The sequence below is a fragment of the Puntigrus tetrazona genome, chromosome 9, assembly GCF_018831695.1.
Source record: "Puntigrus tetrazona isolate hp1 chromosome 9, ASM1883169v1, whole genome shotgun sequence".
Lineage (NCBI taxonomy): Eukaryota > Metazoa > Chordata > Actinopteri > Cypriniformes > Cyprinidae > Puntigrus > Puntigrus tetrazona.
This window is the reverse complement of record NC_056707.1, coordinates 4,575,876-4,593,085: the sequence shown is the minus strand read 5'-3', so window position 1 is coordinate 4,593,085 and position 17,210 is coordinate 4,575,876. Positions and strand designations below refer to the sequence as shown.

At 38.6% G+C, this 17,210-nt stretch overlaps 1 protein-coding gene across 1 annotated transcript in view; it reads right to left on the bottom strand.

The window, feature by feature from the left end:
• agps (alkylglycerone phosphate synthase) overlaps nt 1–16,904 on the bottom strand; it is a 34,797-nt gene extending 17,893 nt beyond the window's left edge. The window contains exons 1-10 of the mRNA XM_043249604.1: nt 16,518–16,904; nt 10,361–10,450; nt 8,093–8,183; nt 7,856–7,976; nt 6,887–6,961; nt 5,983–6,054; nt 5,461–5,540; nt 3,461–3,541; nt 2,146–2,271; nt 1,881–1,989 (exon numbers count right to left, since the gene is read on the bottom strand). Coding sequence (XP_043105539.1) covers nt 1,881–1,989; nt 2,146–2,271; nt 3,461–3,541; nt 5,461–5,540; nt 5,983–6,054; nt 6,887–6,961; nt 7,856–7,976; nt 8,093–8,183; nt 10,361–10,450; nt 16,518–16,678 — 1,006 coding nt within the window. The 5' untranslated portion in view covers nt 16,679–16,904. The remainder of the gene's footprint in view (nt 1–1,880; nt 1,990–2,145; nt 2,272–3,460; nt 3,542–5,460; nt 5,541–5,982; nt 6,055–6,886; nt 6,962–7,855; nt 7,977–8,092; nt 8,184–10,360; nt 10,451–16,517) is intronic.
• Nucleotides 16,905–17,210: the final 306 nt, after the last annotated feature.

The following is a 17,210-nucleotide window of genomic DNA, read 5'->3' as shown; positions in this document are numbered from 1 at the left end:
GCAGCGGAAATGCTTTATTAAAAGGAGACTTAAGATGAACTTCAATTTATCACAATTAATCCCCACCTATATTATTATGGTGGGTATCTGAAATTTTAGGCCACAAAGCCTTTGTCCTATTTTACGATTTTTGTAAAATAGTTTATGCCGTGCCATAATATCTCAAACACTTTCACAGTAATTTTTTATGAAGCATTTCTGGTAACCATAGGTGGCAGGATTTTTTGTAAACCGTAATTTAACAGGGATGTTTTCACAATGATAACCCCCATCACGTAACCATGAATATTCCTTTAAACATGCCAATAACCCAGTTTAGCATGAAACACAAACGTCTGAGATGGAAATCCTTACATCTTAAGATCTCCTGACCCTGGTAAAAACAACAACAATAACTCTGTCATCTGAACTTCAGCGTGTCAGAGGGGAAAAAGGTGAAATGAGGCTCTCTTAAGTGTCCAAATGCCCCTGACATTACAAAGCCATTAAAGAAGCCAGATGTCCCTCCTAATGGAATCATGAATGTTTAATTAATGCAGATTAATCCAGGGAAATATTCCCATCCTCCCACAACAAATTCATACGAGGCATAAAAAGCTTTAGAGACCGTTTTACCAAACACGCCGGTTATGACCCATTTTCATCAGTTCAGGACTTCATGAACGGCTTAATGGCTTTTTAGAGACACAAATGAATAACAATATCCCTTTCTTTGAATAAAGGTGATAAACGGCATCATGACTCGTATGGAAAGCTTAACTTTTTTTTTTTCCCCACTGCCCTCTACTGGCTCACAGGAAAGCCCAAACGTAGTCTCAGTTTCAGTCCCTGATCATCTGACTGCACGCAAACCGGGGAAAGCACTTTCACAAAGCTCAAGTTTCGGTCAGACGGCATGACTGCTACATGATTTCTGAGAGGAAGAACTACGGATTGACCAAAGTTTTCCAAGGCTTGATGAATTTAAACGTTACATGTGCATTTGTTGAACATTTACTCATCCTAAGAATATCCAAGATATTCAACCAAGTGCTCATGTTCTGCAGTGAATGGGTGCCGTTAAGAGTCCAAACATCACAGGAGGGAAACATTATTATCGATTACTCATATTTTGTTCAGATGGACTAGAGTAACGAAGATTACTCGTTTTTAATCAGCTGGACTCATTCTGACGGCACCCATTCACTTCAGAGGCTCTATTAGTCAGCAAGCGACGTAATGCTACGTTTCTCCCGATCTGTTCTGATGATGAAACGAAGACTACGCATCTCGGATGGCCTGAGAGACATTTTCAAAAACTAAAAACTGGTTAAATGTTCACTTTGCTTAATTGCGCATCTTATCGTTTGCTTTAAACCGATCCACGTTTAACTGTGGCAACTTTACAACTGTGTTGAGAAAGCGGCAGGATGGACACTGCATGCTGATATGACTGCAGGATAATAATAAAGAAGGAAAATCGATCAAAATGTGTAAAGATATTTAAAACTTAAAAATAGATCTTGTATATTAAACTGGAAAAAAAAAAAAGACGCTCTCTTCAAGGGTCTTCCAAAAAAAAATTGTATACAATCTGGCAACCCTTCTTGTCATTAAAAAAAAAATACAAGTAGGGAATACAATCCCAAAATATGTGTAACCATGTTTTTTTGTTTTTTTGTCTCTTCTTATTTTCTTCTTATGTTATTGCGAAACATAACTGATACTTAAAGTCGGATGGGTAAAGGGGTGGGTTGGGGTACGCTATTGCTGTTTTATTTCTTGCATATTCTAAAAAACAAGCCAGACAGAAAAACATGTTCTCGACACGTTTCTGGAGATTCGCTGAGAAACAGACCCTCACAGATACATTCCTCAGACAAAACATCATAAGTCCGTACCCTCTGAGCCCAGTATGAAGTGATGTATGTCGGGGCCGGTGGACATGCGGGGCCCCAGACAGCTCTTCTCAATCACTCCTCTAGGGGTCACCATCTTTATATGCACCACCTGGGAACACATGAGATCACAGGTACCCTGAATGACCTCCAACAGCACATCTACACTGCAGGACTGATGCGGATGAAACATCTGAAGTGTTTGTGCATGAAAGAGATCTGTCCCAGACCCGCGTGTGTTTGTGTGCTGATGAACCTGGAGACCTACCAGGTCCTCGATGTTGCCGTAGATGTTTTTCTTCATGCCGGACGCCCGCGTGGCCACCCAGCCGCCCAGAGAACTGAACTCCATGGAGTCCGGCTCGTGGCCCGTACAGTAACCACGCTCATTCAACTACAAATCACAGAAGAAACACAAAACAACCTCAACTCAAATGGGTCACGCATTACTTTACGTACGTAACATTTTTCGTTAAAAGATCATTTCAATCAATCAATCAAACCGTAACATTTTTTGAAGAACGTAAAACTGTTGTCGGTAGATCAAATGAAGTTCTATGGTAGCCAATGGCTACCGTCAACTTTTGGGTGATTCGTATCAATCAACTCCGCTTGAATAAATCACACATGATGACACACACACACACACACACACACACACACACACACACACACACACATTCATTCAGCAAAGACATAGTAAACTGGTCAAGAGGGAAGTCCTTGGTGGTCCAGGAATTGGTCTAATACAAGCAAGAACTGTTTTTGGTCACATTCTTTTTTTGAAAGAGAAAAACAAAATGTCACCTTGCTTTGGGCAACAAAATTTATATATGAAAAAACACCCTGGGATATAGTACACAGAGCAGCTGGTGAACAGATGTTGAACATCATAGTCTTCATAATATTACAAATTTCAGCGCAGCTGGATCACAGAAGTGACCAATCAGAAGCCAGGAGCTGGACGATATCGGTTTTATAATAAAAATTCTAATCACACTGCTGTCAATAAACAGAGCAGCCTCACAAGAGAAGTGTTTCTGGATAAACACAGTGGTGCTGAAGCCATATGGAGCGTTTCGGATCGGTTTCCGGCGGTCAGACGTGTGTGTGTGTGTGTGTGAGAGCGTGACAGTCGTATACCTGTGAGAGAGCCCATGGTCTTATTGATCAGTCTCAGATAAAACACACTCCAGGTGACTTTATTAAGCAAACCCCCAAGAAACAAACACACTTTAATGTTCCACCATCTGTCCTGCATCCCTCAAAACACACACACACACACACACACACACACACACACACACAGTAATGGACTGATTGTAATGCATCACACACACAAAGATACCACACCAGACCAGCAGCACCAGTGCCATTTTTCGACATTAGTTTGATGGGACCATCTGCTTCGTGTATTTTGGTGGACAGACAGGAAGGCGCGAGCAAATGGCCTGTTTTTACCCTTCAGCATTAATATGAATGCACACACACACACACACACACACACACACACACACACACACACGAAGCATCGGGGCGCTCTTCGCTCAGAAACGAATCGGTTGTTGTTGTGGACGACTGACCTGTCTCTCCAGATCCTGTCCGATCATTCCAGCCTCCACGTGAGCCGTTAGATTCTTCTCATCGATCCACAATATCCGGTTCTGAACGAAAGAGACAGATAAGTGAATATGACCGATCATAACATTCCTCATTCAAGAGGAGTGCATTTTCCATAAAGTAAAGTATATCACAGAGCATGTCAAATCAAATGTGTTCAAGAAAGGCCGTTTACCACCGACTTCCCTCAAAATATCTTCTTTTGTGCTCAGCAGAAGAAATGAAGTCACACAGGTTTGGATCAACGCGAGTAAATGTGGGTGAATTATTCTTATAACCCCTTTATTATACTCATTTTTTCTTTTCCTGTTTTCTGCATAGTTCCAAATATAACACATATTGACTGATCGTTTTAAGAACAAAAATCAAACTAAATTGAATAGTTAAAAAACCCTGTGCCGAAACTGATAACAGGGTTACAAAAACATCGAAAGCTTGCTAAAAACTGAAAAATGTATATAATAAAAAAAAACAAAAAAACAAATTACACTACTATTCAAAAGTTTATGGTGTGTAAGATTTTTCTTCATGTTTTTTTTTTTTTTTAAACAAACTGCATTTAATAAATAATCAGTATTAGACTAATATTGTGAAATAACTATTTACAAATTGAAAATGTTGTAAAATGTAATTTATTCCAATTAATTTCTCCAGTCTTCAGCATCACATGATCCTTCTGAAATCATTAATATATACTGATTATTTATACTATATATTTATTAAGAGTAATATATTACTAACAAATGTCGAAAGCTCTGGTAAACAAAGCTCTACAGGGTTTTTTTTTTTGTAGACTCTAAAGAGACACCAATGAGTTAAATATCAATTTCTAGCCATGAGTGTTGCATTTTAAAATAAATGCAAGTCAGAAATCTAAAATGAAAAACACATCAACTTTTAAAAAGAACCCTGTTTAATGTTTCATCACGTGAAAATCACCAAAGTAGTAGATCTGACTAACTCAAAAAATCAGCCTCATAATAAAGACATTCCTAAGACACTACTTTGTGTTTTAAAAAAAAAAAAGCAATGTAAAAAGATGTTACATTTTTGGGGAAATTATCCCTAGAGGTCGGGTTTAAACACTGATTTTGTAAAATGTTATTTTCTAACAAAGACGGAACAAATATACAAAATGAGAAAAAAAATTGGCCAAAAGCCAAATGCACAGTAAAATGTGAGATAATATAACACGGTAGGTATAAGAGGTTAATGATAATGACTGGAACGGGAACGAGAGAGGGGGAGATTTTCATTAAAGTGCAATAGTACTGACACGGAGTGTGTTCACAGGTCTCCCTCAAACCACATGTCAAACTGATTCACGGCCGCTAAACTCAGCCCACATATCTGAGCTTAGCGATTCAGGACAGAGAGAGGTCAGCCGGCGTGTGTGTGTGTGTGTGTGTGTGTGTGAGAGAGAGAGAGAGTCAAAACCACAGCAACACAAACCACTCCTTTCAGCCCGATCTTTAACATCTTTATTCCATCTTGTCTGATCTTTAATATCTCTGACGGGTAAGTTCAGCACATTCAGTTAATTTCACAACAGAAACACAAATGTGATCAGGCTTTAGCTGGTGTGTGTGTGTGTGTGTGTGTGTGTTTCAGCCGAGTTTTGTCCCCTTGTTTCCACAGGGGTTAAGAGCGCTTCAGGAAAGCACCCCGTCTCCACAGGTGGCTCCGCCCCTCGGCTATCAATCACGCCACCGCGCTCATAAAACAAGCTCGCTCATGACTCGCTGCCTTTCATGTGCGTGACCCCGCGACCCCTCGAGCAGGCCAGCCAAGGTCAGAGCAGCAGATGAAGTATGTGGAGACGGGAAATAAGAGGGAAAGTGCAGGAGAGGGTGAAGTAAAGGAGAGGAGCACGGACAGGTACAGTGTAGAGAAAGCTCTGTAGGTGTGGGCTTTTCATATACGCACTACACACACACACACACACACACACACACACACTCACCATCTGAGACGTGTCCAAAGAGACAATGGAGCGAGTCTCCTCTCGAGGGCACTCCAGAGCACTGGAAACACTCGTCCCACCTGATCGAGAGAGAGAGAGAGAGAAAGTTAATATTGTTAGAAATCACACTGAAAAACAGCTCTGTCAACAAGACGTAATTAAAAATACATTTAAAGTATTTAGGTTCAAGTTTTGAATGCTTCATTAAAACTAATAGCTAAAATTAGTGCTCTCAAACGATTAATCGTGTCCAAAATAAAATGTGCGCGCGCATACATATATATACATATATATATATATATAGATATATATATTAAATGCACACATACAAAATATATTTTGAATTGAATATAATCGCACCATGAATAATCGCATCCTAAATAAATGTTTGCATAATGTGGATTTTTTTATGTTTATAATGTATGCATGTATGTATTTTACAAACATATCTTATTTTATATATATATAAACAATATTTAATATCATCAGCATTTTATGCGTTTTATTTTTGCAGGTACTTGCCTCCGTACGGTATCAAGCAGACATTGTGTTTGCAGGCCAGATCCACGATCTTCTCCACATCATTGTGACAGCCTGAAAAAAAAAAGAAAAAAAGACCATCATAAAACTTATAGTATATAAAAATGATATACTTGATATACAAAACACCTCTTCAAAATTTGGTTTATGTTTTTGAAAGGTCTCTGACAGTCAACAAGGCTGCATTTAAAACTAAAACAGAGTAAAAGCTGTAGCACTGTGAAATATTATGACAATTTCAAAACCGTTTTCTATTTGAATTTGCTTTAAAATAGAATTTCTTCCTTTGACCGAAGCTACATTTTCAGCATCATTGCTCCGGTCTTCAACGTCACACGATCCTTCAGAAACCCTTGCATTCAAAAGAGCGGCGTTTATTAGAAACTAAAATCTTTTGAACAGTTCTGTGCAACTACATTTGCGTCCTGTAAGGGAGACAAAAAACCCCAAAAGAATTCGGTCTCACCTCCAGGTAAAGCTCAACGCCTTATTATTCACAAACTAAAAGAGAATACATCACAATGTAATCTGGATCGCGATGGGAGTGAACGAAAGCAATTTCAAACGCGCATTTCTTCGAGACCGTAAAAACAAGCCTTGAGGGGCGCAGAAGGTTTTCTGAAGGAGACCGTGATGGTCGTGGAGGTAAGGGATGAGTTCTGCGAGGGAGAATATTCCGCGGGGAGGCAGATGATTTGCTGGCCGCCTGGGTACTCTTCTAATCAAAGCTCAGCCATCAATCAGGGAGAGTGAGAGGGGTGCCGTCAGGACTCCACCAATCAGAGAGCAGCTCGAGCGGGCGCTGGACGGCCTCTAATTAAAGCGGCTTCTCATGAATATGAATCAGCACTCAGCCGCTGACGCTTAACCCTTTGCGGTCACTCACTCGGCCAGAGCACCATGTCGGGCACCCGTCCTATCCTCCCCTCGCGCAGGGCAAAGATCTCATGCAGGCAGTGACCTGAGGAGGACAGGAAAAGACGTTCAGAAACACATACGACTCCTGCTTGCTCATAGTAAAGCATAAACAGCACCCCAATAAATGGAGTTTTTAGTACTTTAGTACATGTGGTGCAGCTTATTAAGATTTCGAGGGATACCGTATAATCTTAATCATAACACCATGTAAAGGTTTTGGGTGAGTATGATTTATTCTGAGAAATTTATGCTTTTTTGACCTATTTAATAAATCCTTGCTGGACAAAATTTTTATTTTTTTTTTTAAACATTGTAAATGTCTGTACTGTCAAATAATATTACCTTCTTTTGAACCTTATATTTATTAATGAATCCTATAAAAAAAAAAAAAAAAAACTTATGGCTTATTATATATATATATATATATATATATATATATATATATATATATATATATATATATATATATATATATATATATATATATATATATATATATATATATATATATATATATATAAAACAACCATGTTAAACAGCAAAGTGATTATGCAGAAAATTGCACCACAGATATTAAATTACATTTAAAAATATTAAAAAAAGAAAACAATTAGTTTAAATGATAATTTTATTGTATATTTGCAGTTTACTGTATTTTTGATAAATGTAGCCTTGGTGAACACTTCTTTCGAAAACATAAAAAAAAAAAACACACATACTGAGCCCAAACTTTTAAATTGTAGTGTATAAGGGATAATAAATCAAATGACCAATTTTGAGATATAAACTAAAGAGTAAGCTATACGAATAATTTTTTAAGTATTAAAATAAGGTTGCAAACAAATTTCCCACGTGTAACATAAGCAGTAAAACACTGCAAAATGAAACCATAAAATGTTTTAAAAACTTTGTCGAACGCAAAGTTAGAGTTGTGTACCATGAGCTCGGAAAACCCGGTCCTCTGGGTCATGTGACACGGCCAGACCCGCTGCTTTCAGATCCTCGATGAAGGGCTCGTTCAGGTTAGGAGGAGCGACTGCACTTAAATTCAGACTGGGCTGGAGGAAGACGCGCACGCACACACACACACACACACACACACACACACACACACACACACACATTACACACAGGTGTGATACACAGCAGGTCTGATACAACACGCTTGACTTACCGTGGCAGGAGACTTGTGCTGTAAATTGGCGCCAAACGTGCCCTCGAACCAGTCCTTCAGACTTGGTAAAATCAGCCCACTCAACCGATACCTAAAACCACCGAAACACACACAGATCCAGTCAAACGGCTTCATTACACTCATAAGATAAACTGGCATTGCCATGTAAACATTGATGTAAAACTCGATTCAGACTTTCTACTGAACAACTCTCACTCCGGATGCAGGAACCGTTTAGTCCTCTTAGTCACTCGTAACCTTTTTAAAATTCTGGTCTTATTTGTGACCTTGGACCACAAAAGCAGTCATAAGGGTCCTTTTTACTTTTACGTATCAGCTGAATAAGTAGGCTTTCATTGATGCGTGGTTTGTTAGGATAGGACGATAAGATCTGTGCCAAAAAAATTTATAAAATCAGGAAATAGAGAAAATCCACCTCCAGTCGTCTAAATGAAGCTCTTAGCAATGCATACAGTTTTGGGAACATTATCTGTACTAGTCCTAATTTTTTTTGCCTTAAAGGTATGATGGATAACTTGGACTTCTACATTGACTTGTTGACTATTGCTACAGATAGACCTGTGTGACTTTGTGTCAAGTTAGTATTGGAAAAGTAAGCTAGTTCTGAACACGGTGGCTAATGTGTTTCTGCAGCAGTTCAGATCCCAGACACTAGATGGCATGAGCACACCACACTCAACCTACTGTCCTCCACCGCTCCTACCGAATATTAATATACACCTCCATTCACACACACGCATGGCATGGCGTGCCTTGTACGTGTTATGATGAAATAGGGCATGTGTTAGATGAAGCAGCGCCGCCGTGTCTGTATGATCACACTGAAAGGGACACACCGTGTGACTGAGAGAGTGTCTGGAGGTCCTTGAGAGCGTAACTTAAGGAACATAAACTTCTCCATCCGGGCTGTTCGTGCTGATGTCCTCTACGTGAACGTTTAGAAAGCACAATGTCACGTTTCAAAGCGCTACAACGACCATTCATATTCATGCACTTAGAGTAGAGTAGCCCAAGACACGGCCAGACCGAGCTGCAGAATTACTTTAAAGACAGGTGCAGTTTGTTCAAAATTAATGAATCTGGGTTTAACGGAGAACGGCATTTTTGTAATATTACTGTGCAGATTTTCATCTGTCATTTAAAAGTTTGGGATCAGTAAGCTTTTTTTTTTTGTTTTTTTTTTTATAAATGTCTTCTGTTCATCAAGGCTGTATTTATTGGATAAGCATATAGAAAAAAAACAGTACTACTGTGAAATATTAATGCAATTTGTAATATTGGATTCCTATTTTAGGGTACTTCAAAATATAATTTATTTTTGTGATTCAAAGCTGAATTTTCAGCATCATTCCTACAGTCTTCAGTGTCACAGGACCCTTAAGAAATCATTTTAATACGCAGATTTAATGAAACCGCTTTAATTTTTTTTGAAACCCGTGATGCTTTTTTTTCATTAGATCCATTGAGTAAAGGTAAAAAAAAACCAACAACAACAAAAAACAGCATTTATTCAAAACTAAAATTCTAACAATATAAGTTGCTTTCATTTTTTTATACATTTAACACATCCTTGCTAAATACAAGTATTAATTTCTAAAAAAACAAAAAAAACTGCTGACCTCAAACTTTTGAATAGTTGTGTAAACGGCAGTTTCTGTATTTTTAATGGTAGTTTATGATGAATAATAAATTATGAACACATACAGCCTTGATGATAAAAAACATTAAACATTTTACTGATCCCACACTGTAAAACAACTGAACAAATACAGTGCGCTTCATACTAAATTAACAGTACAATATATTATTTAAACTTAACATCTTTAAAATGAACTTGCCGACTATAAATGTGTAGTATGTGGTTAATGGTTATAAAACATTAACTGTTATATATTTATGACCATTTACAAGCTCTAAAAGGGCAATAAGGGTACATTTTAAACACTTATTCAACATTTTGAACACTTTTCGGCCATCTTATCCTGACAAATCTGTAATATCTTCTTACCATGCATAAGTAATATAATATTAGGAACACAATATGTATATAAGGAATGCTGTTGTCCAAATAAATAAGAGCCAGTGGGGTCCAAAACAACTTTTTACAGTAAGTACGAAAAACATTGAGACATAATGTTTGTATTGCTTTACACGACTTTATCGCTCTGGTTGATTAAGACAGTAAGTACAGTAAGTACAGTAGATCACGCTGAGGGTCTGTAAGTCTGTTTGGTGCCTCGTACTCACCGTTTCCCTGTGAACTCTGCTTGACCTTTTTTATTGAAGAGGAACCTGGAGTCACTGTAACCCCAGCCATTCCACTTCATGATCTCCTGTCTGAAAGAGAGAGAGCCGGAGATTACACGCCGTTTCACAGCAGCCAAGAACATTCAGTGATACACAACACACACACACAGTTTATTTTAGCGGCCGTTATAGTGACCTGCAGATATACAGCGCTCTAGTCCTAATATTTAAGGTCAGCGTGATAACAGGCACTCCTGCCTGACGAGGCCCTGAAGGTCACGCCATTCAACGGACAGACCTTCAGATAAGAGACGGTTTGAATGAGTCAACAGCAGTTATGGAAAAAGACCGGCTCTCTTCATCTGTTTGAGGCGCTGCGTGAAAGTGTAAGAAACTTCACAGCACTTTTTTTTTTGTGGTTAGGGAACTTCATGATTAAATAAAATAATAATAATAATAATAATAAATGTACATATATATATATATATATAAATGTACATATTATATAAATGTATATATATATATATATATATATATATATATATATATATAAAAAAATTTTTTTTTTTTCGATACAAATCGCATTGTAAATATTTTGTATACATGTTCCTCCTCATTTTTTATATAGTTATAGTTATTTTTTTATATAGCAAATATAATTCTTGATGCGTTACATTTTAGATCAGCTTTGCTCATCCCATAGACCACCGTGAGGTAGAGAGCAATGAAATTGTTCGTAAATACAACATAGAAATACGTACAAATAAAATTATTCATTTTACTGCGTGATGTAGTTTTTATAAAATAATCTTTATAGACAGAATTTCTTTACAACATTTCTAAATAATAATGACAACTAAAAAAACAACGGCAAAAAAAAAAAAAAAAAAAAAAAAAAAAAAAAAAATGAAAACCTGTTCTGTCTTTTTGTTTCCTCTTATTTTATTCAGCGTGAGAACACTGTGTGTGGACTTTGCCACTGAATAATCCCATGAAAAAACTTATTGCGATAAAATAAAAACATTTAAAAACTAATAATATTCAACAATATTACTGTATTTGTCATCAAAAGCATAAAAGACTTCTAATACAAAATGCATCGAATCTGCCTAGTAACGGTATGTACAGAAGTTATGAAAACATTTATTTATAGTTGTGATCAGAGCTGGGTAGTAACCACATGTCATCTGGACTGATTCATCAGATTACAAAAAGTTTCTAAAAATCACATTTTAAAATATTTGTAATTAGACTACGGTCAATTTTTTACGGATTAGCCTACATGATTGTCAATCAATCAATCATTTTTATTTATATAGCGCTTTTAACAACACAGGTTGCATCAAAGCACTGTACAGTATAAGCTTGAAGAGTATAATGACAGGGATGTATAATTTAAACTATTTGTTATTAAATGCAGAGACGGTCTCTATAATCAAATGATTACATATCATTTACACAACAGCATTTATATATATTAAAAAAAAAGACAGATTTATCCCCTATTTATTCCCTTGTTCCTCTTTTCATGTTTTAAATGTATTTTTTGGGTTTTTCATTCACACACAGAGTGGTTGCTACACACTGACCACTGGATTTTCAAAACCGATGAACATTTCAACCACTGATAAAGACATAGATTTTTATTTCAATCATCACTCAGTAGTTAAAGCAACCACGTATTTCTGTCTTTTGTTGTCTTTCGGACACATTAAACTGCACAAATTCTCTAACGTTGACGTCTGACCCTCTTTTGTCTAACATAATATTTTTTAAATCTAATAAATATTTTAATAATGAAGCAGAGCGTTGGCCTGTTCCTGGTTCTCTGATGTTGGTTGTGACCCGAGAAGCAGGTAAACAAAAGACTTCAAGACGTTGTGATTCACGTTAAAAGTATTAATTTCAAAAAGTACATTTTTATGACTTAATTTAGCTTTTTCATACTTATTCTATTTTTATATTAACACAGTACAAAATTGGTATCTTACTCAAATCAGTGTGAGAAATGAGATATTTAGTAAAAGTAATCCAAAAGTACTTTGACTATATTTCCTAAAATACACAGAAAAAAACATTAAAATGCTACAGTAAAAACTGTTAAATGGTTAACGGTAAATTCCTGTAAAGTTTACGGGTTAAACCATAAATGTGTGTTCCCAGGATTCCCTGCATTGCATTTAAAATAGTGTTTAAATTGGATGTTTTTTCTCAAAATGACTGTCTCTTCTTAGTTACTTCTCATCAGTTATGTTTATTACAGCTGTATGTTAGATCTAATGTCGTTAGATTAATGTTTATTGCATATTTCAGTTTAATGATGGGGTTTAGCGTGAATGACTAGCTTCGGACTAGCATCATGTGACTGTCTCATAATCACCTGTATTTGATGGTTATAAATGTTAGAACGTAATGACAAGCATTACGAATTTTTGTCATGTAATTAGGAAACAGAAACGTTAAGAAAACTATATAGACCCAGATCTGGTTTTCAGGATATTATCTTAACTCGAGGGGTTCCGGTCAACTGGTTTGCGGTCTTTAGGCATGGACAGCTAACAGCACTCGTCTCTTCTTGTTTCTCAAAACGCAGCAAAATCGCGAATTCAAATCGAAAATGCATCATCCAGCGGACTAAAGCATCACTGCCTTCAATCAATGATGGGGGGGATCAGAGACAGGAACGCAGGTCTGCTGCTGATCGTATGAGAAACAGACTCACCGAGACAAAAGCTACCAGCTGTATGCTAACTTATTTATTGATCCCAATTTCATGCTGACTTCAAAATGAAACGTCAACACACTCCCCACCCACTTGTTGAGCTTTCCTCGTTCGTGAATCGTTGAACAAATCATTTGGGAGTCGTTGAACAAATAAGGTCCAAATAAATGCACATTATAAGACGTGCAAAGTGTCTTTGACCTTGCATGCATGCCAACTCTCTAATGGAAAATATTAACTTTTAGCTATATGTGCGTAACATGGGCGCTTTGTTTCTTGAAAAGGTGCACAGTTTAGGCCTAACGTCTATTTTGACATTTCTCTGCACATTTTTTTTGAGGCAAGTTCAAGAGATTTCAACAAGAACACAACGTTCAAAACAAAAATCCTGCGCACTACCAAAAGTGCATTCAAAAAAGAATCAAATTCCAAACTAAAATGCATCAAAAAGAAATGGTGAACAATCTCTGCCTTTAATGAATGATGAATAAAACCGGCCAGCTCAGGTTACAAAGAGTAATGCATTGCATTCCATAAAAAGCTACCAGTATTACTTATTAATTGCAATTTTTTATTAAGTAACAATGTAATGCATTACTTAAAGTAACTTTCACCAAAACAGGAATCTCACATAAAGCCAAAAACATCCCCAAGACAGATTTCGCTCGTGTCATCCATGAAACTCCACCACTAGAACAAGCAGAAGCACGAGTTTGAAAGTGGCTTTCTCTGGGACTACATCTACATGGAAAATAGTTTAGCTATATGTGCGTCCACAGTTAACTTTGTTTCTTTGGCGACTTTACACATTCCCACCCGAAGCGTTTAAACTCATAGACTCTCATAGAAACTGGTGTCTGAGGTGTACAGTCTCCTTCACATGTTTCTGGAAAGTCTGCTTGCCTTCCACAAACGGTGTTCATCTTCATGCTTTTTCTCCATAAAAATCTTACCTTACTTTATCATTCACAGATATTCACACAGATCAGCACCTGCTAACAAAATAAACCCGTCTCCAAAACTGGACCCAACGGGTAGAAACTAAAGAGTGTGTTTGAAGAGTGCGATTTTGAGCAGTGTGGATCACCACACACACACACACACACACACACACACACACACACACACACACACACACACACACACACACACACACACTAACACACACTCTCACTAACAGACACACTAACACACACACACACTAACACACACACACACACTAACACACACACACACACTAACACACACACACACACTAACACACACACTAACACACTAACACACACACTAACACACACACACTAACACAACGTTCAAAACAAAAATCCTGCGCACTACCAAAAGTGTAGAAAAGAAACTTAAAGATGATCAAAAAAGTAAAAAAATCAAATCAAATTCCAAACTAAAATGCATCAAAAAGAAATGGTGAACACACACACTAACACACACACTAACACACACACTCTCACACACACTCTCTCTTTGAAGAGTTTTAAAGCCCTTCGGTATAATGACGAAAAGAGGCTGAAAAGCAAATGTTGCCAATCGCTACTTCTTTACGTCTACCATTTCTATTTGACAACAAACATTTAACACGCAGCCTACGGAAATTCCAGCTGTATCTTATCAATGCAGATTGAAAAAAAAAAAGTTACAAATTCAGTATTGTTCTGAAAAGTCTCAGAAAGTCCGATGCATGATACGCTTAGCCTCAAATAGCACTCGGGAGCGTTTATATGAGAGAGCGTGGATTAAAGCCGGTGTTTAAGACCTGGGCCCTGAGACTCTAAGAATCCTCTCAGAGTGCTTCACATCTGATTCAGGAGCGATCTGAGCGAGGAAAAGACAAAAAGACTTTACATGAGCACTACTGGCTGTTTAAGAGGTCGAGGTCAGCCATTTTAGGTCGACCTCACTGTGGTCTTTATTTCACAACACCCCGGTCAGAAGATAAGAATCAGTCGTAGACCGAGAGGGCTTCTTTATAGTGGTCTCCTACTCCTACATAACTCCTGATCGCTACTGAGAACACTGAGACTGAAGTCAAAGCTTAAGACTGTCCTTAAGAGCGTTACTTACTGAGAAGTTTTACACATACAGGCGCTGGTCCTCAAAAGTAACATCTCGCGAACTCACCGATGCCAGTAAGCGGCCTAAAACAGCAAATGTGGGTATTTGGAGAAGCCTTTGCGGTCTTCATTTGAGCGCTTGGACCAAAAACAGGAAGTACATCCTGGAAGTGGTAGAGACCGCAAGTGTGGGTGCTGGAAGAGGCCCTTAGCTCATACCGAGAAGCTCATTCAGGCAAAGCATTTAATAAAAATATAATAAATGTTAAAACCGCCGCTGTATAAACTGGAATCCTCCTGCTGGGTCTCAGTGGGTTAAAGGTTGTTGAACGTCCGGCACTAGATGGCAGCACATCCCTCACGGAGGAAGTAGATTTTCACTCTTAGCAAATAAAGTCAGGCCACCACAGCCCTCATCCAATCAGAGCTCAGCCCTGCCATACTAACTTTTGACATAGAAAACACAACTTGTGGGGAGATCACCTCATATTAGCTTTACATTCATAACAATAGGCCGCGAGAGCAATAATCGGTCCACTGAATCATGAGAGTAAGATGACAGCAGAAACAAGAAAAGAGCACCGAGGTTACTGACCATAAGTGTGTGTTAAACATCCCAGTGATACAGAGAAGAGCCTCGGGCCGGTGCCGTTCATGACCAACGCCCTTTCTGTTTACACAAGCACCATCATTTCCAGAGAAGATGCATGTCTGGAAACTGAGGGAACCCGTGGGGTTTTCCATCTTCATACACAGAAGACTATGAGCGGAGTTTAAGAGTCAGGAAGCCCACCAAGCTCTCTCTCTCTCTCTATATTCTCCAAAAGAGCATCTGGAGCCTTTCAGGAGGACCTAAACTGAAAGACGCTCACCTCTGAGCTTTATAAACCAAAGCATTTCCTGCAGATAGAACATACTTTAAACACTGGAAGCCCACAGAGCCTCATCTAGGACTTCTGCGGCACACTTCCAATCCTCGAGAGAGGAACAGAGCCACATTCAAGCTCTTAAGTGAGCAGGCGCTCTGCTTCTCAGGCTCGTTACCCCGAGGCTGGGGAGATGACGGCACGCGGTGTTTTTGGGTGACCTACAGCTTTAAGGGCTGATGGAAGTTTATAACGCGCACGGGTTCGGCGTCTGAACGGGCGCGATGAGCGCGGTGCCGAAACAAGACGCGTCCGCCGCGCGCCACCGCACCCACCTCCGGGATGAATGGACACTTTGTTCAGGTCCAGCTCCAGAGCGCACGGACTGATACAACGCGTCGCCTGCCGCCGCTGCGCGCCTCGACGCGGCTGCTGTTTGACCGCACCGCAGCGTTTGTGTGAGTCTGTGTGAGGAGCCGGATCTGTCAGCACGCACATACCTCCTCCTCGGTACCGGCGTCGCGCCGCTCGGCTCGGATCGGGGCGCCTCGGCTTTGCACTCCTGCGCGGCGACGCTCGCGTTTTCGTCTTCTGGCCGTTTCTGCAAATGTCCGGCTATGATCCGGAGCCTCTGCTGCGCGCTGCTGCCGTTTGACGCCATGCTGCTTCCGTGTTTGCTGTCAGAGGTCAGCGGGCGGCTGATGGAGATTACACCCGCGTCCCGTCATGCACCGCGCTCCGCCTCCCTCCCCGCGCGCTCCGGCGCGCTGTTACTGACTGAAATACAGAGGATTTCCCATAAACCCTAGATTAGGCTGTTTATTTTTGGTTAGTAGACACCACTTTTCAAGTATTTATCGCTATCTTATCTAACGTTGTAATAATAAAATAATAATGAAATGGTAAAAAAATTTAAATAACAAAAAATGCATAGGCTGGCAAGAAATTATGCATCCTAGTCACATGCTAAATCTGATTCTTTACATTATTGTAATTTAATGTAATGTAAACATTCTAAAGTAATAACTCACAAATCGTCAAAATGCGAACTATTTATATATCTGTCAGATTAAAAATATCAGTTGCAATTACATCATATGAGGCTACATTTAAAATTAAATTCATTCTAAAATAGCCTAATAATTCTACAATAATAATGAAATCATATTCAAAAATATATATTTATATAAGAT